Below are 24,079 nucleotides of genomic sequence, written 5' to 3'. Positions count from 1 at the left end.
ATGGATCTATTTAATTGTTATCCATCTCTTTCCTTAGACAGCCAATCTAGCCAAGATATCAAGTCCAACCTGAAACCACAGTAAAGTGTACATTATCACTTCTCACCCACGGCCCTTTGGAACCCACAATATTCCGGAATATGAGGTGGGCTGCTTGTCAATGAGTCTTGGCTCGACCAAAGCTCTTAGGTGGCTTGGGGATGAATAGAAAGTGGCTTTAGGTCATAGCAATGTGCCTGGCCATAGCCTGGCTAAGGCGGCTCACTGCTCCCATGTTTCTTGGGAGGAGATATTAAAAGCATTGACTGCAATATTAGGCCTCTCCAGCCCAAACCCTTATTGAAATGTCTCTGAGCACTACAGAGAAAGCCCTTGCATGCCAGCCTGACTCTTCCATTGCATATCTCATTAACCTCGCCTCATCTCTGGGGATTTGTACCAATAAACATGGCAGCTAGGGTTTGAAATTACATTTTCAAGGAGTCAGAATCGGTGACTACTTTCTCATTATTTTTCAGCCTTTTTGTCATTCAATGCACTCACTTAATATTTAGTGGGGGGAAAGTCAGAATTCTTTTTTACAGTGTAATCATTTGTTGTTCAATTTAGGGATCAATATTGTTCAAACTTAGAGGTTTTATTGTCACCAGGCTGTTTTTATAATTAAATACCCAATTTAAGCCACGTCAGAAATTATTTGTCTACGTTCTATGTTTTTTTCAGACAGATAAACAACACAAACATGCATACTGTTAGATAACAGGCCTTTATATTTGTGGTGCACAGTTTTGTACACTGCTGGAGCATCTCTGGAGTTAAAGATCAGTTCACAAGCTCAGCTGGGCACCACTTCTGCCAGCCACTCCAACACCCACTGCCTTTTGATAACCAATTACCCAGACGCATTTTTATTTAAAGCCTTGCAGAGGTTGAAAATACAGTTTTCACATCCAAGGCTTAGATTTGTCTAATTAAACATGAGCTAATTGATTAACTTATTTACCTACTGCTTATTTTATAACTGTGCTTTACACTCAGAAATCGTCATCTTCAAAGATTGTTAGGTTGTTTAGTTTTTTTGTACAAGAAGCCAAATGTGGTAGGAGCTTACCTGTGGAGAAACAAGTGATTGATTGGTTTTGGTACTTCACCTCCCTGATTCCGTGCCTTTGGGTATTGATCTACAAAGTGTTAGCCTACATCAAATTTAAATCGGAGCAGGAAGAAGCACCTCTTGTTTTGGTTGGCAATATGATTCAGTGAGGTAATTTGATACTAAAAATGAAAAGGATGTGAAATATAAAAGGTGATGAAGGGAACTGCAAGCAACCTGGCCACAGAAACAAGAGGGTAATGCTCATTTGGCAGTGTTAGCCTATATCCATGGTGCCTTAGATTATGATGAAGCTGATGCTTTAAAGTCCCCATGCAGTCTTAAAATGATTGTTTTTAAATCACTGTCATGTGTATTGAAAATAATAACTTTTTGTAATGTATTTCCCTGTGCCTCCTTTTGCCATTTGAAATGTTAAATAAAGGTTCAACTGGGCAAGTCAGTTAACAATTTCTTATTTACAATGACGGCCTACCCCGTCCAAACCCGGACGACTCTGGGCCAATTGTGTGACGCCTCCGCCCTATGAGACTCCCACTCACGGCTGGTTGTGATACAGCCTAGAATCGAACCAGGGTCTGTTGTGACACTTTTAGCACTGAGATGCAGTGCCTTAGACCGTTGTGCCACTCGGAAGCCCCTCCAGTGTCGTCATGTGTTTACATTAACAACCCTGAATGGCGGATAGGATTGTCTAGAATCTAGAGCAGGGCTCTCCAACCCTGTTCCTGGAGAGCTACTGTCCTGTAGGTTTTCACTCCAACCCTAATCTTCCACACCTGATATTGGAGACCCCTGCTCTAGAGCTTACCCCTTGAAAGTTGGAGGGTACATATGGAAATAAAAGATGACTGACCATTGGTCTAAATCAGATTTTGATGATCTGGGCCAAAAACATCTCAGCTGAACAGACTGAAATTCCTGTATTAAAAAAACATAATAATAATAATAATTCAAATGACTCTTACACAAAAAGGGCATTATCATAATTTCACAATTTGAGTTTTTTTCTGACCTCTCTGTGGAAATATCATTAGAGGGGCAGTGCAGTCAAAAGTTTTTGGGGTTAGCTGAGTTGAAAAAACAAAAGGCACATTGTGGAGAAACAGTTGTTGCTTGAGGTAATGGGCCATTGTCTGACTCCCTTGGTGTGAAAGATGATTGATGAGTGAGACTTCCTTATTACCACCACTTTCGTCTACTCCTTTGAGGAAACAAGCCGAGCCAAGCGGCAAGTATTCTGGCCATTCTGATTGACAGAGCGGTCCTGCACCTGTGGGAGTGATTGACAGACAGTGAGACATCCTTATTAGACTCTGCTTTTTTCTCTTAAGCCATAATTGCTGACATTTATCCAGTGTTTCACGGTGTTTGCTAATGTATTAATGCAGTCACTCTGAGGGCTCTGAGCCCGGCTCCTCTCCTCCTGGTTTTTAATGGATTCTCTGGTTGACAGCCTCATGCAGGCTTATTGGGGCCTGCTGGTTGCCGTAGCGACAGGGCTCAGTGATAAGCCAAGAAAGAGCCCCCTGTGTGATTGCTGTCTTCAGGTAACATTCAGTGGGGCCAGACTCAGTGAGGAGGACATGCGCTGCATGGAAGAGAGACTGTGTAGGCTCAGCCTCTATCCATCTCCCTCTGACCAAATGCATTTGCTACTTTGAGGGCTTTAATGCATAAGTCCCCTCCCCATCTCCAGAATGTTCCTCATTTGTTTGGTCACTTCTTGGATCCCCTGCTCTGTGAGCATAGTAGTGAAATGCCCCGCTGTTGATTTCAGCAGCATTTTCCTTCAACACTATGACTTTCTGTGGAGAAGCTGGTGTGTGAACCTCAAACACTTGGTGCAGGACCCCTGATCTTAATCAGGAATGACATACTGTAAACAGGCAAGGAAGAACCTATAAGAGACCAACAGGTGTTTAGGGTGGGGCTTCTTTTCTTCTGTCTTTATTTTCTCAGGCTCTGTTGTCCCCCTTTATCAAAGAGTTGTTGAACAAGGTGGTATTGGGGCTCTGGGTACTGTCAGTGCAGCTGTCAGTGATAATTATCTCACACTCACAGCCAGAGACCTAATCCAAACACTGCCCAGACAAAAAAGAAACAGAAAGAGAATGAGGGAGAGCGGGAAAGAGAGGCGGCAAAGGGGGGCAGAGAGAGAATTCTTTCCTGGCATCGCTCCCCAATGCTTAGAAGCTTCAGTGCAAGTGTTAATTAAAAGAATCCAAAAAAGAGGAGCTTGTTCTTTGTGTTGAGATGGAGGAGAAGGTCAGTGGGGGGGGTTAACCTCTCCCCTGTGCCCCACAGCGTTCCGCCACAGAGCTGGGAAGCTGCACTTATCCCGCAGCATCAGTGGAAGGCACGGGGTCAAAGCTTGGCTTGGATGACCGTTCAACTTTATTTTTCTGATTTTCAGCACATGTCGTCCCTCCCCTCAATGTCCCCCATTGACAAGAGAAGTGATAAACTTTATTTATACACATATTAGGGCCTTGGAGGAAACCTTTTATTGTCGAGGGGGTCCACTTAGCCGCCATTAAGATTCTCACGTTGGATTGCCACTTGATTGGAGAGGCAAGAGAAAAGAGCAAGACATTCCTTCACATCTCAAAGCCCTCGTCTCTGTCCTGCTCAAGGGGTCAGCCTCTCAAACCACTGTGTCGATAATTTTTTAACAGCACTTGGATTTCTATGGAGCACTGTTTAGAAATGTTCTTTCAAACCAACAGTGTGGCAACCAGAGTCAATTTACAGTCAAGGATATTTCCATCCACTTCCATTTGATTTAATAAGATCAACTTGGCTAATGAGAAAATAGGAATTGTACCGTTATACAATAATACTTAACCTGCTAAAGAATTAGTGTGGGAGTATTTTTGTTACATGAACCATGTCTGGCAATTCTGCTAAGTGTTCTTCCTAGGTGTTCCAGTGTTATTCAGTGTAAGTGTTAATGCTTTTAATTAACACTTGCACTCAGCTGTCCCAGCCATGGCAGCCTAGTCCTGCCTCTTTATTAATACGTTTTATTTTAAAGTACATTTGCTTTAAGTTAGTTGTGAAAGACAAACACAATCTGTCTTGTGTGTGGGCAGCGGAACTAACGAGGCCAAATGGGAAGACCATGACAAGAAGATGGTCACATGACTTTACGGACTCGGCTTTCCTGCATCTTCCAAAGGCACTGTGCTGCACAGCAGGGAAATAGCTATGGGCCACAGCAGGATATTGCTCATGCTTTATTTGTCCAGGGAATACTGTTTTTCTGCTGTTTTTCCTGTTGAGCAAGTGGGAATTTGACTTATTTCTTGCGCCAATAGTAATTTAACAGTGGATTCAAATGAGAATGATGGCTCTCTCTATATTTGTATATGTTCTGTTTTTATCATCCAGCAAATCAGGACTAGTGGTTACTCTTCTCTGGCTGAATTACTTTAAAAGAGACGTGGAAAACTCCGGCAGTCACTCTGCTTTTGAAACTCAATTGCCGTTACATGTAATCGGGTCCTGATTCAACAATTACCAACTGGTTTTGTTGGCTAGAGGACCTGACAATAGCAAAGATTGCCACCCCCTGCTGTTGACGGCCAGGGACTTTCCCTTTTGTCTGTCCGTGTCAATCACGGCATTAGGGTTAAACCTCCAGTTAATGCCACTATAGCACTTGTTTGCAATAAACATAAGGTTGTTTTCTCAAACGATGAACCAGTAGGTAAATACATGTTTACTTTATTTGAATTGTAGTGAATGAGTTGGCTTGCTAACGTTGATTATGAACAGACTAAAATACTGTATTAAGTAGAGATTATTTCTGCTAGGTTTTGACAATGCTTTTATTAATTTGCCGCTTGTCTTCAGTGGGCCATGTAGGATGTTGTGGTCAGGTTCAGATCATCTGCCCCATACTTGAAATGAAAGCCTTTTAAGACATTGCATTATCGATTTAACACTGATAATCCCTTACTCTCTCAGGGAGAGCAGGTTAGTGAGTAGCATAGTTAGAAAGATGGGTGCTGGGGCCCCATCACTTTCCATGGCACCTGCCTCTATCTTTACCCTATCCCATTGGGTTCAGCCGTATAGACCGTCTTTAATGAGTCCCTCCAGTGCTGCGGTTGGTGACATTTCCCGTCTTTAATTAGATTGTCCATAAACCATGCCTGTACATTTTATTCTGGGCTTCCTCATAATAGTCTGGATAAATGTTTTGTTCTAATCCTAACAGAAAGTCAGAATGGTTTATCTGTGAATGTGGAACTTGGATCTCTTTCTGCCTTTATGCCTCCTTATAGAATGTTAATGCATTGTTCAGATTTTATTGTAAAAAAAAATATATGTTTCTGTCCTTAGATGACACTAGCTGCCTCTGGAATCAGCTACCCCTGCCATCACCTCAGTGTGTGTCGAAGGTCCTCACCAGCCAACAACCAGGAGCCCACAGAAGAGGTAGAGCAACACACAGTACATTTGGCTTTGTTTTACATTTTTCATTGTGTTTGATAGGTCAACAATACTGAAGTGAATATGTTTGAACAGTGCGCAGATGTCCACATGGTAAGCGACAGCGAGGGGGATGACTTTGAGGATGCGTCTGAATTTGGAGTGGACGAATCAGAGATGTTCGGTATGGGGTCTTCTACAGGCTGTCGGAAAGCCGCCTTGAGTACGTACCTCACTTAGCATGATGCTACCACTCGATTCAAAAAGGTTGATTTGGTATTTAATTGTTATCAAGCTAATGTGTTTTTTTCTCTGCAGTGCCAGAGAATAGTGAGAATGAAAGTGATGCCTTACTGCACTTTACTGCTGAATTTTCAACAAGGTACGTATTTACTATTGTTTTAAGGGGCCTGTGCTTCTTAAACGATGTGGAAGATCCATGCATTCTTTTTTATGGGTCAATCTCCTATGTGTGTGTTGCAGGTACGGAGAATGTCATCCAGTGTTCTTCATTGGTACTTTGGAGGCAGCATCTCAAGAGGCCTTCTATGGCAAAGCCAGAGATGTAAGTAACAGTAGAGGAGCTGGTCTCAGTAGTATAATTTACAGGTTAACAGGACATGATACTAGGTGCCTTCAGAAAGTGTTCATACCCCTTGACTTAATCCACATTTTGTTGTTACAGCCTGAATTCAAAATGTATTAACCGCTTACAGCTACCCCCCTACTTTTTTCAATTTCCGCCTGAAGACATACCCAAATCTAACTGCCTGTAGCTCAGGCACAGAACCAAGGATATGCATATTCTTGGTTTCATTTGAAAGAAAACACTCTGAAGTTTGTGTAAATGTGAATTGAATGTAGGATAATATAACACAATAGATCTGGTTTAGATAATACAATGAAAAAAACATACGTTTTTTCATTTTTATTGTTGTATCATATTTAAAATGAACAAGACAAAACAAACATTCAGATAGGATGATGGGGATAATTTCAGTGAAAAACATAAGAGGGCAACAGTACTTGTGCAAAGTTTCAGAATGATAACATCCAAAATGAGTGTCTTTGGAAGACCCTCAGTCCTCTACACAATATTGTGCTGCTGATACCAGGTGCCAAAGTAGTCTCTTTCTGCTGTAAAGCAGAGGGTCACCAAGCATGTGGTGCAGGTGATGGGGGACTTCATTTAGCAAAGAACACAGCGACGCCTCCATGCTGTGCCCTTTTGGCCCTGAGGCAGATCCATGCCTGCAGAAATAAATGTGGGCAGATGAACACCACTTGTGGCAGGAGCTGGATGAACCAGATTCAGTGGGGGGATGGACACCTTGGCACTGGGGGCACCCATTCGGAGTCAGTGTCACTGTGAAAGAAAATGTTCATTTAGAATAGTTTCACATATGAGCCCTGTATCAACAGGTATAATAAACAGATATACAGTGGGGCAAAAATGTATTTAGTCAGTCACCAATTGTGCAAGTTCTCCCACTTAAAAAGATGAGAGAGGCCTGTAATTTTCATCATAGGTACACTTCAACTATGACAGACAAAATGAGAAAATAAAATCCAGAAAATCACATTGTAGGATTTTTAAATGAATTTATTTGCAAATTATGGTGGAAAATAAGTATTTGGTCACCTACAAACAAGCAAGATTTCTGGGTCTCACAGACTTGTAACTTCTTCTTTAAGAGGCTCCTCTGTCCTCCACTCGTTACCTGTATTAATGGCACCTGTTTGAACTTGTTATCAGTATAAAATACACCTGTCCACAAACTCAAACAGTCACACTCCAAACTCCACTATGGCCAAGACCAAAGAGCTGTCAAAGGACACCAGAAACAAAATTGTAGACCTGCACCAGGCTGGGAAGACTGAATCTGCAATAGGTAAGCAGCTTAGTTTGAAGAAATCAACTGTGGGAGCAATTATTAGGAAATGGAAGACATACAAGACCACTGATAATCTCCCTCGATCTGGGGCTCCACGCAAGATCTCACCCCATGGGGTCAAAATGATCACAAGAACGTTGAGCAAAAATCCCAGAACGGGGGGACCTAGTGAATGACCTGCAGAGAGCTGGGACCAAAGTAACAAAGCCTACCATCAGTAACACACTATGCCGCCAGGTACTCAAATCCTGCAGTGCCAGACGTGTCCCCCTGCTTAAGCCAGTACATGTCCAGGCCCGTCTGAAGTTTGCTAGAGCGCATTTGGATGATCCAGAAGAAGATTGGGAGAATGTCATATGGTCAGATGAAACCAAAATATAACTTTTTGATAAACTCAACTCGTCGTGTTTGGAGGACAAAGAATGCGGAGTTGCATCCAAAGAACACCATACCTACTGTGAAGCATGGGGGTGGAAACATCATGCTTTGGGGCTGTTTTTCTGCAAAGGGACCAGGACGACTGATCCGTGTAAAGGAAAGAATGAATGGGGCCATGTATCGTGAGATTTTGAGTGAAAACCTCCTATCAGCAGGGGCATTGAAGATGAAATGTGGCTGGATCTTTCAGCATGACAATGATCCCAAACACACTGCCCGGGCAACGGAGTGGCTTCGTAAGAAGCATTTCAAGGTCCTGGAGTGGCCTAGCCAGTCTCCAGATCTCAACCCCATAGAAAATCTTTGGAGGGAGTTGAAAGTCCGTGTTGCCCAACCACAGCCCCAAAACATCACTGCTCTATAGGAGATCTGCATTGAGGAATGGGCCAAAATACCAGCAACAGTGTGTGAAAACCTTGTGAAGACTTACAGAAAACATTTGACCTCTGTCATTGCCAACAAAGGGTATATAACGAAGTATTGAGAAACTTTGTTTTTGACCAAATACTTATTTTCCACCATAATTTGCAAATAAATTCATTAAAAATCCTACAATGTGATTTTCTGGATTTTTTTCTTATTTTGTCTGTCATAGTTGAAGTGTACCTATGATGAAAATTACAGGCCTCATCTTTTTTAAGTGGGAGAACTTGCACAATTGGTGGCTGACTAAATACTTTTTTGCCCCACTGTATAGAGTACAGGGAACATAAGGTTGAATATATTATTATAGACCTGCTAGATCTACTGTCTGTTTTATATTATGACATTTCAGCTAGATCTGCCATTGTTGTGGGCCTGACCTCCCCTCAACAGCCTCAAATAGGCTATTTCACATGGGGGTGGGGTGGGGTGGAGCGGCAGACGCGCATCTCAGCCATGCTCCCACTAATCCACACAAACCTAGGCTATGGGTCATACACATACATACAAACACCCCCACCCACAATGTATAGCCAATGTAGTGTACTTTACACATTTCATTACATTTTTATATATTGCTACTGAAATTGTAAATAATCACAAATATTGTGTATTATTAATTTCAAACAACGGCATTAGCATGAGAAGAACTTACCAGTCAAACGATGTCCTCTCCGTTCAAAAAATATTCCTCCATTTGGGAATCAAAGCTATGCTACCTAAATGAATCATCCTCCAACAATCTCTGTCTCACTTTCCCAATCAATTTCTTCTAAAATTGTGTGTACATCTGTATATCTAGACTTAGGTTTAGCTTTTGTGTTGTTTAAGTGTTCCCTTTTATTTTTTTTCGATTTTTTTTGAGCAGTGTATATCAATCAGCATGGCGACTAGTCGCCATACTGATTGATATACACTGCTCAAAAAAATAAAGGGAACACTTAAACAACACAATGTAACTCCAAGTCAATCATACTTCTGTGAAATCAAACTGTCCACTTAGGAAGCAACACTGACAATACATTTCACATGCTGTTGTGCAAATGGAATAGACAACAGGTGGAAAGTATAGGCAATTAGCAAGACACCCCCAATAAAGGAGTGGTTCTGCAGGTGGTGACCACAGACCACTTCTCAGTTCCTATGCTTCCTGGCTGATGTTTTGGTCACTTTTGAATGCTGGCGGTGTTTTCACTCTAGTGGTAGCATGAGACGGAGTCTACAACCCACACAAGTAGCTCAGGTAGTGCAGCTCATCCAGGATGGCACATCAATGTGAGCTGTGGCAAGAAGGTTTGCTGTGTCCGTCAGCGTAGTGTCCAGAGCATGGAGGCGCTACCAGGAGACAGGCCAGTACATCAGAAGAGGTGGAGGAGGCCGTAGGAGGGCAACAACCCAGCAGCAGGACCGCTACCTCCGCCTTTGTGCAAGGAGGAGCAGGAGGAGCACTGCCAGAGACCTCCAGCAGGCCACAAATGTGCATGTGTCTGCTCAAACGGTCAGAAACAGACACCATGAGGATGGTACGAGGGCCCGACATCCACAGGTGGGGGTTGTGCTTACAGCCCAGCACCGTGCTGGACGTTTGGCATTTGCCAGAGAACACCAAGATTGGCAAATTCGCCACTGGCGCTCTGTGCTCTTCACAGATGAAAGCAGGTTCACACTGAGCACATGTGACAGTCTGGAGACGCCGTGGAGAACGTTCTGCTGCCTGCAACATCCTCCAGCATGACCGGTTTGGCGGTGGGTCAGTCATGGTGTGGGGTGGCATTTCTTTGGGGGGCCGCACAGCCCTCCATGTGCTCGCCAGAGGTAGCCTGACTGCCATTAGGTACCGAGATGAGATCCTCAGACCCCTTTTGAGACCATATGCTGGTGCGGTTGGCCCTGGGTTCCTCCTAATGCAAGACAATGCTAGACCTCATGTGGCTGGAGTGTGTCAGCAGTTCCTGCAAGAGGAAGGCATTGATGCTATGGACTGGCCCACCCGTTCCCCAGACCTGAATCCAATTGAGCACATCTGGGACATCATGTCTCGCTCCATCCACCAACGCCACGTTGCACCACAGATTGTCCAGGAGTTGGCAGATGCTTTAGTCCAGGTCTGGGAGGAGATCCCTCAGGAGACCATCCGCCACCTCATCAGGAGCATACCCAAGCGTTGTAGGGAGGTCATACAGGCACGTGGAGGCCACACACACACACACACACACACACACACTACTGAGCCTCATTTTGACTTGTTTTAAGGACATTACATCAAAGTTGGATCAGCCTGTAGTGTGGTTTTCCACTTTAATTTTGAGTGTGACTCCAAATCCAGACCTCCATGGGTTGATAAATTTGATTTCCATTGATAATTTGTGTGATTTTGTTGTCAGCACATTCAACTATGTAAAGCAGTGTATAAACAGCTGAAGATGCGCTTCACCAAAAAAGTGCTGTGCATAACATGTGCTTCTTCCAGTATGAATCTTCAATGGCGAATGACCCTCTTTACGCCGGAGTTTACTACAAGGGTTGGTCTTCCAACACATAACCATTACATATTGTCGTTTACCTCAGCTCATTGGCTGTCTACCCAGCTAGATTTCAAGACGATCAGTGGTCATTGGGTTAAAATACAGTCAATCAACGAAACAGCGGTTATATCATTGGTGCACAATGATTTAAGACCTGTTGTCTTAAAATCTTTTTTTTTTTTTCAGTCAATATGTCCCGCGAAATGACCCATCAAGTTTGGTTGTGTTACAAACAAACCAGTTGATTGCAATGAAACCAAACATGACTGGAAAAGTCACATTTAGTGTGTGTATTTACATCGAATGAGACGGAATTCACGACACAAGCGGTTCACAAAATGTTTCGTGTTAGGCTATAAAAATTTATTTTATCAAACAAAATACCATCAATTGTGTAACAATGAGCATTGGGATTGCAAACAGAAAACGATCGCAATTTGTGATTTTGTTACACTTGTGCTGGTTGAAATAGTTTATTTTTATGGGGCACTGTCCTCAGATAATCGCATCGTATTCTTTCGCAGTAAATCCTTTTTTAAATCTGACAACGCAGTTGGATTAGCAGGATTCTAGGCTTTCGAAACATGAGACACTTGTATTGTCATGATTGTTTAATATGACTATTTATGTAGCGATCACCGTATGTTGTCGAATTTAATCCCGCCAACGGGTTCGGTGCGCAGAGAGGTTAAAACATTTATCACCCATCTACACACAATACCCCATAATAAAAGTGAAAACATGTTTTAAGACAATTTTGCGAATTTATTGAAAAATGCTGAAATATTGCTTTTACATAAATATTCACACCCGAGTCAACACTTTTGGTGGCATTTAGTTGTTTTTAAACTTTTTTTTTCTCACCAATTTTGTGATATCCAATTGGTAGTTAGTCTTGTCCCATCGCTGCAACTCCTATACGGGCTAGTAGAGGCGAAGGTCGAGAGCCATGCGACCCCTGAAACACGATCTTGCCAAGCCGCAGTGCCAGCTTAGCCCGGAAGCCAGTCGCACCAGTATGTCAGAGGCGACCGAAGTCAGTGTGCTGCGCCCGGCCTGCCACAAGGAGATGCTAGAGCGCGATGGGACAAGGACATCCTGGCCGGCCGAACCCTCCCCTAACCTGGATGATGCTGGGCCAATTGTGTGCCACCTCATGGGTCTCCCGGTCATGTCCAGCTGCGACACAGCCTGGGATCGAACTTGGGTCTGTAGTGACGCCTGAAGCACTGCGGTGCAGTGCCTTAGACCGCTGCGCCACTCGGGAGGCCGAGATTGCAGCTTTGGTCTTTAGTGTTTCTGAATCGGCTTTGCACATCTGGATTTGGGAATTTTCTCCCATTCTTCCTTGCAGATTTTCTCAAGCTCTGTTAAGTTAGATGGTGAGTGCCGGTGAACAGCAATATTCAATTCTTTCCACAGATTTTCAATGGTATTTAAGTCTGGGCTTTGTCTGGGACACACAAGGACCTTCACATCCTTGTTCTGAAGGCATTCCAGCATTGCTTTGGCTGTATGCATTGTCCTGTTGTCTCCCCAGTCTAAGGTTGTTTGCACTCTGAAGCAGGTTCTCATCAAGGATTTGCCTGTATTTGGCTCCATTGATTGTTCCCTCTATCCTTACCTCTCTGCCTCTGAAAAGCATCCTCATAGCATGATGCTGCCACCACCGTGCTTTACGGTAGGGATGTTGTTAAACGGGTGATGAGCTGCGCCTGATTTTTCTCCAGACAGCGCTTTGTGTTCAGGCAAAAGAGTTCAGTTTGTCTTATCAGACCACAAAATCTTTTTCCTACTGATCTGAGTCTTTCACATGCATTTTTTTCAAACGCCAGATGTGCTGTCATGTGCCTTTTTTTTCAGCAGTGGCTTCCATCTTGGTCACCTCCCTGACCAAGGTCCTTCTTGCCCGGTTCCTCAGTTTGGTTGGATGGCCAGCTCTAGGCAGAGTCTAGATAGTTCCATATTTTGTAAGTTTATTTCACAATGGTGGGGGCCACTTTCAACACTCTAGTAATTGTTTTATACCCTTCCCCAGATATACAGTACCAGTCAAAAGTTTGGACACACCTGCTCATTCAATGTTTTTTCTTTATTTTTACTATTTTCTACATTGTAGAATAGTAGTGAAGACATAAAAACTATGAAATAACACACATGGAATCATGTAGTAACCACAAAAGTGTTGAACAAATCAAAATATATTTTATATTTGAGATTCTTCAAAGTAGCCACCCTTTGCCTTGACAGCTTTGCACACTCTTGGCATTCTCTCAACGAGCTTCATGAGGTAGTCACCTGGAATTTAAATTAACAGGTGTGCCTTGTTAACCTCTCTGATCTCCCAAACCCGGATCCGGTATCGTGACTACAGCCTCAAGCTCATTACCATAACGCAACGTTAACTATTCATGAAAATCGCAAATGAAATGAAATAAATATGCCATCTCTCAAGCTTAGCCTTTTGTAAACAACACTGTCATCTCAGATTTTCAAAATATGCTTCTCAACCATAGGAAAACAATAATCTGTGTAAAAGTAGCTAGCTAGTGTTAGCATTAGCGTTAGCATCCAGCACGCAACATTTCAACAAAAACATAAAAGCCTTCAAATAAAATAATTTACCTTTGAAGAACTTCTGATGTTTTCAATGAGGATACTCTGTTAGATAGCAGATGCTCAGTTTTTCCAAAAAGATTCTTTGTGTATTAGAAATAGCTCTGATTTATACATCACATTTGGCTACCAAAAAAACCAGAAAATTCAGTCCTCAAAACGCGAACTTTTTTCCAAATTAACTCCATAATATCGACTGAAAACATGGCAAACGTTGTTTAGAATCAATCATCAAGGTGTTTTTCACATATCTCTTCATTGATATATCGTTCTTGGACGCATGGTTTCTCCCCTATATCAAATGGAAAAGTACAAGCAGCTGGCAATTGCGCACCGAATTCCACGCAGGACACCAGGCGGACACTTGGAAAATGTAGTCTCTTATGGTCAATCTTCCAATGATATGCCTACAAATACGTCACAATGCTGCTAAGACCTTGGGGGAACGACAGAAAGTGTAGGCTCATTCCTTGCGCAATCACAGCCATATAAGGAGACAATGGAAAACAGAGCTTCAGAAATTCTGCTAATTTCCTGGTTGACGCATCATCTTGGTTTCGCCTGTAGAATGAGTTCTGGGGCACTTACAGACAATATCTTTGCAGATTCTGAAACTTCAGAGTTTTCTTTCAAAAACTGTCAAGAATATGCATAGTCGAGCATCTTTTCGTGACAAAATATCGCGCTTAAAACGGGAACGTTTTTTATCCAAAAATGAAATAGCGCCCCTAGAGATCCAACAGGTTAAAAGTTAATTTGTGGAATTGATTTCCTTAATGCATTTCAGCCAATCAGTTGTTGTGACAAGGTAGGTGTGGTATACAGAAGATGGCCCTATTTGGTAAAAGACCAAGTCCATATTATGGCAAGAACAGCTCAAATAAGCAAAGAGAAGGTGGGCTGAGGGGGAGGGTGTGTCTTAAGTGTTTCTGTTTCTACTTGAATAAACTTTCAAAGTTATTGGCTGCATTCCAGTCACAAAATCCATCAAGCGCTATGATGAAACTGGCTCTCATGAGGACCACCACAGGAAAGGAAGACCCAGAGCTCTGTTGCAGAGCTAACAATTTCTTAGTTACCAGCCTCAGAAAGTGGAGCCCAAATAAATGCTTCACATCTTTGGTCAGATGAGTCCAAATTGTAGATTTTTTTTTTTGTTCCAACTGCCGTGTCTTTGTGAGATGCAGAGTAGGTGAAAGGATGGTCCCCACTTGTGTGGTTTCCACTGTGAAGCATGGACAAGGTGGTGTGGGGGTGCTTTGCTAGTGACACTGTCTGTGATTCATTTAGAATTCAAGGCACACTTAACCAGCATACCTACCACAGCATTCTGCAGCGATACGCCATCCCATCTGGTTTGGGCATCATGCCTCCAGGCTGTGTAAGGGCTATTTAACAGAGGAGGAGAGTGATGGAGTGCTGCATCAGATGACCTGGTCGCCACAATCACCCGACCTCAACCAATTAAGATGGTTTGGGATGAGTTGGACCGCAGAGTGAAGGAAAAGCAGCCAAGAACTACTCAGCATATGTGGGAACTCCTTCATGATGGTTGGAAAAGCATTCCAGGTGAAGCTGGTTGAGAGAATGCGAAGTGTGCAAAGCTGTCATCAAGGCAAAGTGGCTACTTTTAAATTTATTTTTGATTTAACACTTTTTTTTTTTTTTGGTTACTACATGATTTCATGTGTTATTTCATAGTTTGGATGTCTTCACTATTATTCTACAATGTAGAAAATAGTACAAATAAAGAAAAACCCTTAAATGAGTAGGTGTGTCAACTTTTGACTTGTATTGTATGCCTAATCATAATTATATCTCTGAGATCTACAGACATACTTGGACTTCATGGTATAGTTTCTGCTCTGAAATGTACTGTCAAATGTGGGACCTTACATAGACAGGTGTTTCTTTTTTTAAATCATGTCCAAACAATTGAATTGGCCACAGGTGAACTCCAATCAAGTTGTAGTGACATCTCAAGAATGATCAAGGAAATTGGATGCACAATTTGGAGTATCATAGCAAAGGGGTATGAATACTTCTGTAAATGATGTATTTCTGTTTCATTTTCAATACATTTACTAACATTTATAAAAATAAAAAAAATCACTTTGTCATTATGGGGTATTGTGTCTTCGAGCTGCATCACAGCAAAGTGGAATAAGGAGTGTGAACACTTTGAAGGCACTGTAAATTACCATTGTCTTTTCTTTTACATCTAAAGGTGGGAGTGTTTGTTCAAAAAGAGCCACCATTTGATTCCTCTCATAAACCTCATTACATTTTCATCATGACAGCTGTCACTTTTATTTTTAGCCCACAATTTTTCTTCATTTTTCTGCTTTGTCCTTAAGGAGGGTTGTATCAACTGACAGCTTGTGTGGATTACTGTCTTATTAGAATGGGAGAACACAGCAAGATGTTTGGGGGGTTTTAGACCGTGAGGCAGAGGCTCGGCTTGCCTCCCAGCTGATATCCTCTTCCCTAAGCCAGCTCAGTATGGCCCCCTCTCCGTTGAGCTCTCTGTGGTGCAGCTGGAGACTGTACATTGTGTCAATGAAAATAAACCAATATGAAGGGACACATGCAGCTGACCCCCTACTCTCTCTCTGTATCCTTAGAGGAGATGAGACGGGAGAAACACACATCTGACTCACTGTGACCATCGGGTGTCAACTTCTGAAACACCCCTCCCCAACCAGCACCACCTCCCTCTTCCCTCTTGAAGAAATTGGTCTAAATCTCTCCTCTCTTGTCATCGCAACTAGCTGTTAATTTAGTGGATATTGGCGCCAGCTGTGCCAACAGAGACTCTGAGTTCGCGCCCAGGCTCTGTCGTAACCGGCCGCGACGGGGAGGTCCGTGGGGCGACGCACAATTTGGCCTAGCGCCGTCCGGGTTAGGGAGGGTTTGGCCGGTGGGGATATCCTTGTCTCATCGCGCACCAGCGACTCCTGTGGCGGGCCGGGTGCAGTGTGCGCTAACCAAGGTTGCCAGGTGCACAGTGTTTCCTCCGACACATTGGTGCGGCTGGCTTCCGGGTTGGATGCGCGCTGTGTTAAGAAGCAGTGCGGCTTGGTTGGGTTGTGTATCATTGTGTATCGGAGGATGCATGGCTTTCAACCTTCGTCTCTCCCGAGCCCGTACGGGAGTTGTAGCGATGAGACAAGATAGTAGCTACTAAAACAATTGGATACCACAAAAAAGGGGTAAAATTAAATAAATAAATATATATTTTTTTGTAGTGGATATTGGTATGATGCAGGTTTCAGGGGAAGGAGGGCCCAGGGAGAGATTTTGCAGAGGAATCTGTCACACTCAATGTCTGATGGGCTAATCACTAAGTAAAACACTACATTTGATGAAGCGTTTCTGGAGGGAGAGATGCGCCTCAATCCAGCCTTAATGAAAATGCTTTGGGCCCCTGAGCCCTCCAGAGGATCAGCAGTAAGGCCCTTCAGACAGGCCACCCATCACTGCCAAGGCTCCCCTCAAATCCCCTTAACGGTGCGGTTAATCGGAGTAACCCTGCTCTCTCACTCACACAAAGGCACACATCAAAATTCATAGCAGTGCCGGGGTGAGGGTTTTATCACACTCGAGTATCCGCTTAAATCCCCCGTAGTTTAGCAAAAGAGCAATGAGAGGGAGAGAGGAGAAATCGATACCATGGGTAGGGAATGGATAAACACATTTTCATCCATCTCTCCCTGCTCAGGTGAAAGTGATCCCATTTATTGTTTTTATTTGTTTCTACTAGAACACTTCCAGTCAGATGAACTGATGCCCAGCTGAATATTTTGACTATTATAGTTTCATGTGTATAAAGACTGAGGTTTATTATGTTAAGGTGCAATATGTATAAATCTTTCTGCCATTACCTGGTTGCAAAAATTTGAATAGTTCGCCTAATTTCAGCTTATGTGACAAAACAATGTATAATGTTGATTGTTGTACCATCTAAACCACTGTCAAATATATTTTCAATAACCCAAAATATTTTATTTTCAGCTGTTTTTGAAGCTGATGTCCAAAAGTAAAAGATGCAAGAACAGGGAGCATAGAATAGTGTACCTAGAGAAGATCTACTGCTTCTTAGACTCACAGGTCTATAACTCACATTTATATGTACGTTTGGTTAGGTCGCCCACAAAGTTACATATTGCGGCTTTACATTCAATTTGACAATTGTGTGCTATTTTGTCTTCACTAAAATTTGACAAGTTTATGGCACCTTAAAAAAATGAAATCAGAACTGGTTACTATTAATACAAAATGTATTTTTCAATCATTTCAATCATGTACCTACCATCTGTTAAACTATTGATCCGAACTTGTGTTCTCAGTGTGTGTGTGTGTGTGTGTGGCAGGGGAGCAGTAATTTGAGGTCTTCATTTTGAAGTGTTTGTTTTTCTTTGGGCTACTGTGGATGATCACTTTCCCCCGGCTTCTTTGCTCCCCAACACTGGCTATAATTAAAAACGTTCTCTCACAACACTAATGCATAAACTGAATGAGACTAATGAAAACGGATGGCTGGCACAAATTACATATGGTAGTGTATTTATCCAGGGCCATGGTTATCAAGCAGGTGTATTTTCACAAACTTTTTGTCGAACAAAACAAATGCTTGTATTTTTCACTGGAGTCGTGCTGCATTATCGCAACCTGTGTCTGAGTGGTGTGGTTAAAGATGAGATGAGTTCAACATTTCACAAACTTTGTGAGTCGTTTTATTCTGACTGGTCTACTGCATCTTTCGGTTGTCATTCTATTCATCCCCCCAGTGGCACACCTGTGTAGAATTCCTGCTCATGTTGCAGATAATCATACGGTCCAGGCTGGACACAAAGACCATCCGGATGTGAGCTGAGCCCATTCTGCTCCCCCAGCTCCTGGCCAACGGCTACCTGTTTCACATGCTCTAGTCTACACTAGGAGAGGGACAGACGGAGTGACAGAGAAGTGAACACTGACAGGGTGCTATGTGAAAATCACTTCAGTCTGGCTCACAGAACAGATCGGTTTTCTCTCGTTTCTTTACTCTCTCCTCCCCTCTGTATGGTGAACAGGTGGGAGGATTCACACCAGAAAGAGGGCCTTTTGGGTCACTTTCTAGCCCAGGTTGAACCTAGTAAATTAGTTTTAGGGGATTTGTCCTTGCTAAGGAAAGCATTAGGAAAGAAGATATGGAACAGTTGGAGAAGAGAGGGAAAGACAGTTTAAGTAAAGTGAGGGAGTTGGTGATTGAATGTTATTATAGGAGAGGGGTTGTTCCCTCTTTACAAAATGTATGTTTTTGAACCTACTGTTTGTAAAAATGTCCTTTTGGAGACTTAAAACAAGTTGCAGAGGAACGAATGTGTGTGCGTCGTATGTATGTATAAGATAATGAGTGCAAGGGTGTGTGCGTGTGTCTTATTTCATCTTTTTTGAGAAGGAGGGGGGGGCACTCTCAATGCTGCATTTGCTTGTCTTCTCAGCATGAGTGTTTAATCTTTTCAGGGCGTTCAATTGGGCCACTGAATGAGCCCCAAGCTCCTTCCCGCTAGGAACCGGGGAGCTTATTCTAAACCTCTAATCGCTGAGCAAACACAGCAGTGCTCTCCCACTCCTTTTCGACACAGGCCACAATATAGCACAACTTTCTTTTAACTTTCCCTCACTTTTCTGCCTGTGCTTATTTTGCTTTTGGTATGTAGCTACAGCTCCTGAGAAATCACCCCCTTGAGTTTTGCAAGGAATGTAGGGGGTCAGAAAGAAATTTGTGAGTTATGTAATTTAGAGGGCTTTATTTCCTACACCACCCAAGATAACCTTTTCTGTTTGTAGGTGTTTTTTAAAAATGTATTAGTTGTCAGTGAGTCCTGAGAATCTGTCGATCATATGACGGTGTCGATATCCTTGGATTTTAGAGCTTTGTCGATATTTCCCACCCCTGCTGCTAACCTGAGAAGGCCAGTGGCATTTGGTGTAAAATAAATTAAGTGATTTGTCTGTTTTTGTTTTCTCATCGGCCCCCTCAAAGGAAGTTTTATATACTCCCTGTTCATTTGATTTTGTGTGTTTTGCTTTTCATTGGTTTGGCCTTGCTGTCGGTGAAAGCAATCGCTTTACTCACGGTCTCCTGTTGAGCGACGTGTGAAAGCTGTATAAAACCTCTCCCTTCAATGATTCAATTCTGAGCAAGGACCAGACTCTGCGCAAGGACACTTTTCTCACCCTGTGTTTCAGGGTCTGGTTGGTCATTAGCTTCTCAATCCGCACACACCTCTGCTAATGAACCTCTCTGATGTCCATTTCCACAGAGAAAACTGCTGGCCATCTACCTCCACAATGACGAGAGTGTGCTCAGCAACGTCTTCTGCTCCCAGATGATGTGTGCAGACTCCATAGTGGCCTATCTGAGCCAGAACTTCATCACATGGGCATGGGATGTCACTAAAGAAGCTAACAAAGCCAGGTATGTATGAGTACTCTATGCCCTCATCACAACTCAGGAATCCACCGCTGTAGCCCTGAAAACAAAATGAATATCAGATTGTCTGACAAGTGGATGCCATCTTAATAGCTGAGAATCATCCCCAATCCCCTGCTCCGCACCACTCTTTCTCTTTAACTCAAGCCCCTCTTCATCGGTGAGGGGAGGGGGATGTGTGCTAACAAAAGCAGTTGTGTTTGCAGTATGAGGCCCCAATTGGGCAATCTTCACTAATCTGCCTCAATGTTAGAAATGAAGGTCCCATGAAGTCTGCATTGCCTGGGAGAACATCTCTATTTCCCCAAGGCTGAGGGCGCTCATGACATGGCAGCCTTATCAACCCAACTTCATCTTTCCTCCATAGCAATTCACAACCCAATTCCATTATTTCCACCAATGTCCTGCCTGTCTCAGTATGTGACTCCCTGCACTAGCAATACTCAACAATACTCTCAAGCCTTCAACTCCTGACCCCAAAGCCAGGCTTGACCCTCCCTGGCCATGCTGTATTCCCCTAGCCAAGGGCAAGAATGGGGCAGCGTCCCAGGTGTGATGTGGGGAATGGTAGAGAGGGCCGGTAACCAGAGGGAGGTTTGATTGGGGCCCAGCAGCAGCCTCTTGCTCCGGGGCAGGCCCTAGCTTTTCCTTCCACTAGACTTCAGGGCTAAGCCCACCCCCTGGTAGGAGGCGTTTAAGAAAGACTGGGGAAAGGCTCAGACACTGACTTTCCCTCATTCCGCACCCTTTCTCCCTTTTGGTTCTTGCTTTTTGCCCCAGCTGAGCCTTTTTATTGCAGATTAAAGGCAGGCAACATCTGGAGCTTTTCATAATGTGCACTGCTACTTGCTCTAACGTATGTACGTACACACACGTTTTTCCCACATTCTCACGCTCGTAGGTTGATCCTGAGTGACTGGTGATTGGCATGAGTCACAGTGGCTATAAAGAAGGTATTCTAACTCATAGGGCCTCAAAGCGTATCCTTTAGTTAAGTGAAAAATGATGCATAAAACCAGACCTGTCGAATACGTGCCAATGTAATTGTTGCCTATGGCAAAATGTCTCTGAAATACCAGACACTGAGCCTCATGCACAGCTAGTATTGAACTGAATTATGAATAAATATACTCAACACTACATCTTTCAGATAGTTGTTAGCTTTTGATTCCATGCTTTTTGCGTTTGACTGCATACTTTCATACCACATCTCATCTATTTTAATTTATCATACGGTGCTGTACCGATCAATAATGGTATTGAACTCCTCGTAATTGAGCACATTACCAGTAAAAGTGTCATGCACTCATCTGACTTGTTCAGAAGCACTGTATTCAAAACGTGAGAATCGCCTGAGAAGTGCTATTTTCCATTCAAAACATGTCTGCGCAGAGTATCTGTGTTTCTGTGTAGCATCCGGTTCCTATTCCACGTGATTGACTAAAGCACACCTGAGAGTTTGTTGTATGCTCACTGGAGTGTATGTAAAGTTGCAGCAGTCTCTCAACATCTCATGCATGACTTTGATGTAAATAAGTGAACCTGACAGTCCAGGGAAACATTAACACTTTGCCATGTGGAGAGGAAGAGAGTGAGCAGAATTAGAAGCTTGTCACTCTCATTACCAAACCAACCATGACCTGATATTCAAGGACCAGGTGTTTCCAGTAGTTAGAAAAAAATAACTCCCTTAAGGATTTTGTGAGAAGCAAAGCTATACATTCTTTAAGATATGTTATGGCTGAAAGAGACTGCAGTGAACCGCTCACCTTATTGACCTTATTCCTTGGTTTCATTTCTACTTCCTGCGCTTCAGACACGATTTTCACCCTTCATTTGTGATGCTGTGTCAGTACTTGTTATTGTGCACCATATACAGGTTGATGTTTATTGTCATGAATCTTGCCCTGGAGGCAGAACTGGGTGATTTCCGCAAGATGGCCCAGATGCAATGTCAAAATTGTCTATCGTAAAAATGTGTGCAAATTAAAGGTTAGTGTTAGGCATTAGGGTTACTGTAGCAATGTGGTTAGGTTTAAAACCAGATTGACTGACTTTGTAGCTGTGCCAGCTAGTGACCACTATGCAGAGCAGCCTCCAGTATGAGTCATCCCAATAAATGTTGACCTGCGAACCATTTTATAGAAACATTTCTGCTCTTTAGGGTTACTCCGGAGTTAGTCAAAAGATTAAGCAGCAGTACACTATGTATGGTAGTTGTAAGAGAAAGGTGTTGGGTTGACTCCTACCTACGGTGTTTGATTGGAACCAAAGGAGGTTGTGTTTAATATGGGAATTAAGATTGGGTTTCTCTGAAGGCTGTGGCGATTGTTCCCAAGACCTTGGTAACAGGTTAGAATTACCTCTCTCCATTGTTTTGGCCTGGCTGTGTTGAGGCCTTTTCAGGGCCCCCTAGAGCAGGGACAAGGACGGGGCATGGACATCCTCATTGTGTCATGGGGAGAACCCCTCCTTAACCACAGCTGGATGGTCAAAAGACTGGTCAGCCACATTGTCAGAACCCATGATCAACTACAGTTGAAGTCAAAAGTTTACATACACTTAGGTTTGAATCATTAAAACTCGTTTTTCATCCACTCCACAAATTTCTTGTTAACAAACTATAGTTTTGGCAAGTCGGTTAGGACATCTACTTTGTGCATGACACAAGTCATTTTTCCAACAATTGTTTACAGACAGATTATTTCACTTATAATTCAATGTATCACAATTCCAGTGGGTCAGAAGTTTACATACATTAAGTTGACTGTGCCTTTAAACAGCTTGGAAAATTCCAGAAAATGATGGCATGGCTTTAGAAGCTTCTGATAGGCTAATTTACATAATTTGAGTCAATTGGAGGTGTATCTGTGGATGTATTTCAAGGCCTACCTTCAAACTCAGTGCCTCTTTGCTTGACATCATGGGAAAATCGCAAAAAAATCAGCCAAGACCTCAGAAAAAAAATTGTAGACCTCCACAAGTCTTGTTCATCCTTGAGAGCGATTTCCAAATGCCTGAAGGTACCACGTTCATCTATACAAACAATAGTACGCAAGTATAAACACCATGGGACCATGCAGCCGTCATACCGGGGGGGTGCTTTTCTGCAGGAGGGACTTGTGCACTCCACAAATTAGATGGCATCATGAGGCGGGAAAATTGTGGATATATTGAAGCAACATCTCAAGACATCAGTCAAAGTTAAAACTTGGTCGCAAATGGGTCTTCCAAATGGACAATGACACCAAGCATACTTCCAAAGTTGTGGCAAAATGGCTTAAGGACAACAAAGTTGAGGTATCAGAGTGGCCATCACAAAGCCCTGACCTCAATCCTTTACAAAATTTGTGGGCAGAGCTGAAAAAGTGTGTGCGAGCAAGGAGGCCTACAAACCTGACTCCGTTACACCAGCTCTGTCAGGAGGAATGGGCCAAAATTCACCCAACTTATTGTGGGAAGCTTGTGGAAGGCTACCTGAAAAGTTTGATCCAAGTTAAACAATTTAAAAGCAATGCTACCAAATAGTAATTGAGTGCATGTAAACTTCTAACCCACTGGGAATGTGTTGAAAGAAATAAAAGCTGAAATCATTATCTTTCCTATTATTCTGACATTTCCCATTCTTATAATAAAGTGGTGATCCTAACTGACCTATGACAGGGAGTCTTTACTAGGATGAAATGTCAGGAATTGTGAAAAACCGAGTTTAAATATATATGGCTAAGGTGTATGTAAACTTTCGACTTCAACTGTACATGAGCTATTTGGTGTAGATTTTGCGTAAGAGTTTATTTAAGCATCAGCTGTCAGAGCAGCTTACCGATCACTGTACCTATACACAGCCGATCTGTAAATAGCACACCCAACTACCTCATCCCCATATTATTATATATTTGTTTTTTCTTTTGCACCCTACTTGCACATCTATCACTCTTTGTTAATGCTAAATTGTAATTATTTTGCCTCTGGCCTATTTATTGCCTTACCTCCCTAATCTTACTACATTTGCAAGCACTGTACATAGACTTTTTCCAGTGTATTATTGTTTAGCCCATGTGTAACTCTGTTTTTTTTGTTGCACTGCTTTGGTTTATTGTGGCCAGGTCGTAGTTGTAAATGAGTACTTGTTCTCAACTGGCCTACC

The 24,079-nt window shown here is 42.8% G+C and overlaps 1 protein-coding gene across 2 annotated transcripts in view; it reads left to right on the top strand.

The window, feature by feature from the left end:
* LOC110524429 (FAS-associated factor 1) overlaps positions 1 to 24,079 on the top strand; it is an 81,061-nt gene that overhangs the window by 34,387 nt on the left and 22,595 nt on the right. The window contains exons 9-13 of one of the 2 annotated variants that reach the window (XR_016496272.1): positions 5,465 to 5,560; positions 5,651 to 5,777; positions 5,873 to 5,936; positions 6,038 to 6,119; positions 16,076 to 19,917. Coding sequence is in view for 1 of the 2 variants with exons in the window: in XM_021604036.3 (XP_021459711.1) it covers positions 5,465 to 5,560; positions 5,651 to 5,777; positions 5,873 to 5,936; positions 6,038 to 6,119; positions 19,763 to 19,917 (524 nt within the window). In the remaining variant the exon portion in view is untranslated. The remainder of the gene's footprint in view (positions 1 to 5,464; positions 5,561 to 5,650; positions 5,778 to 5,872; positions 5,937 to 6,037; positions 6,120 to 16,075; positions 19,918 to 24,079) is intronic. The other variant, XM_021604036.3, reaches the window with a different exon arrangement.

The sequence above is a fragment of the Oncorhynchus mykiss genome, chromosome 5 (genome assembly GCF_057628025.1).
Source record: "Oncorhynchus mykiss isolate SJ-2025 chromosome 5, ASM5762802v1, whole genome shotgun sequence".
NCBI lineage: Eukaryota > Metazoa > Chordata > Actinopteri > Salmoniformes > Salmonidae > Oncorhynchus > Oncorhynchus mykiss.
This window is presented reverse-complemented; position numbering and strand designations above follow the sequence as displayed.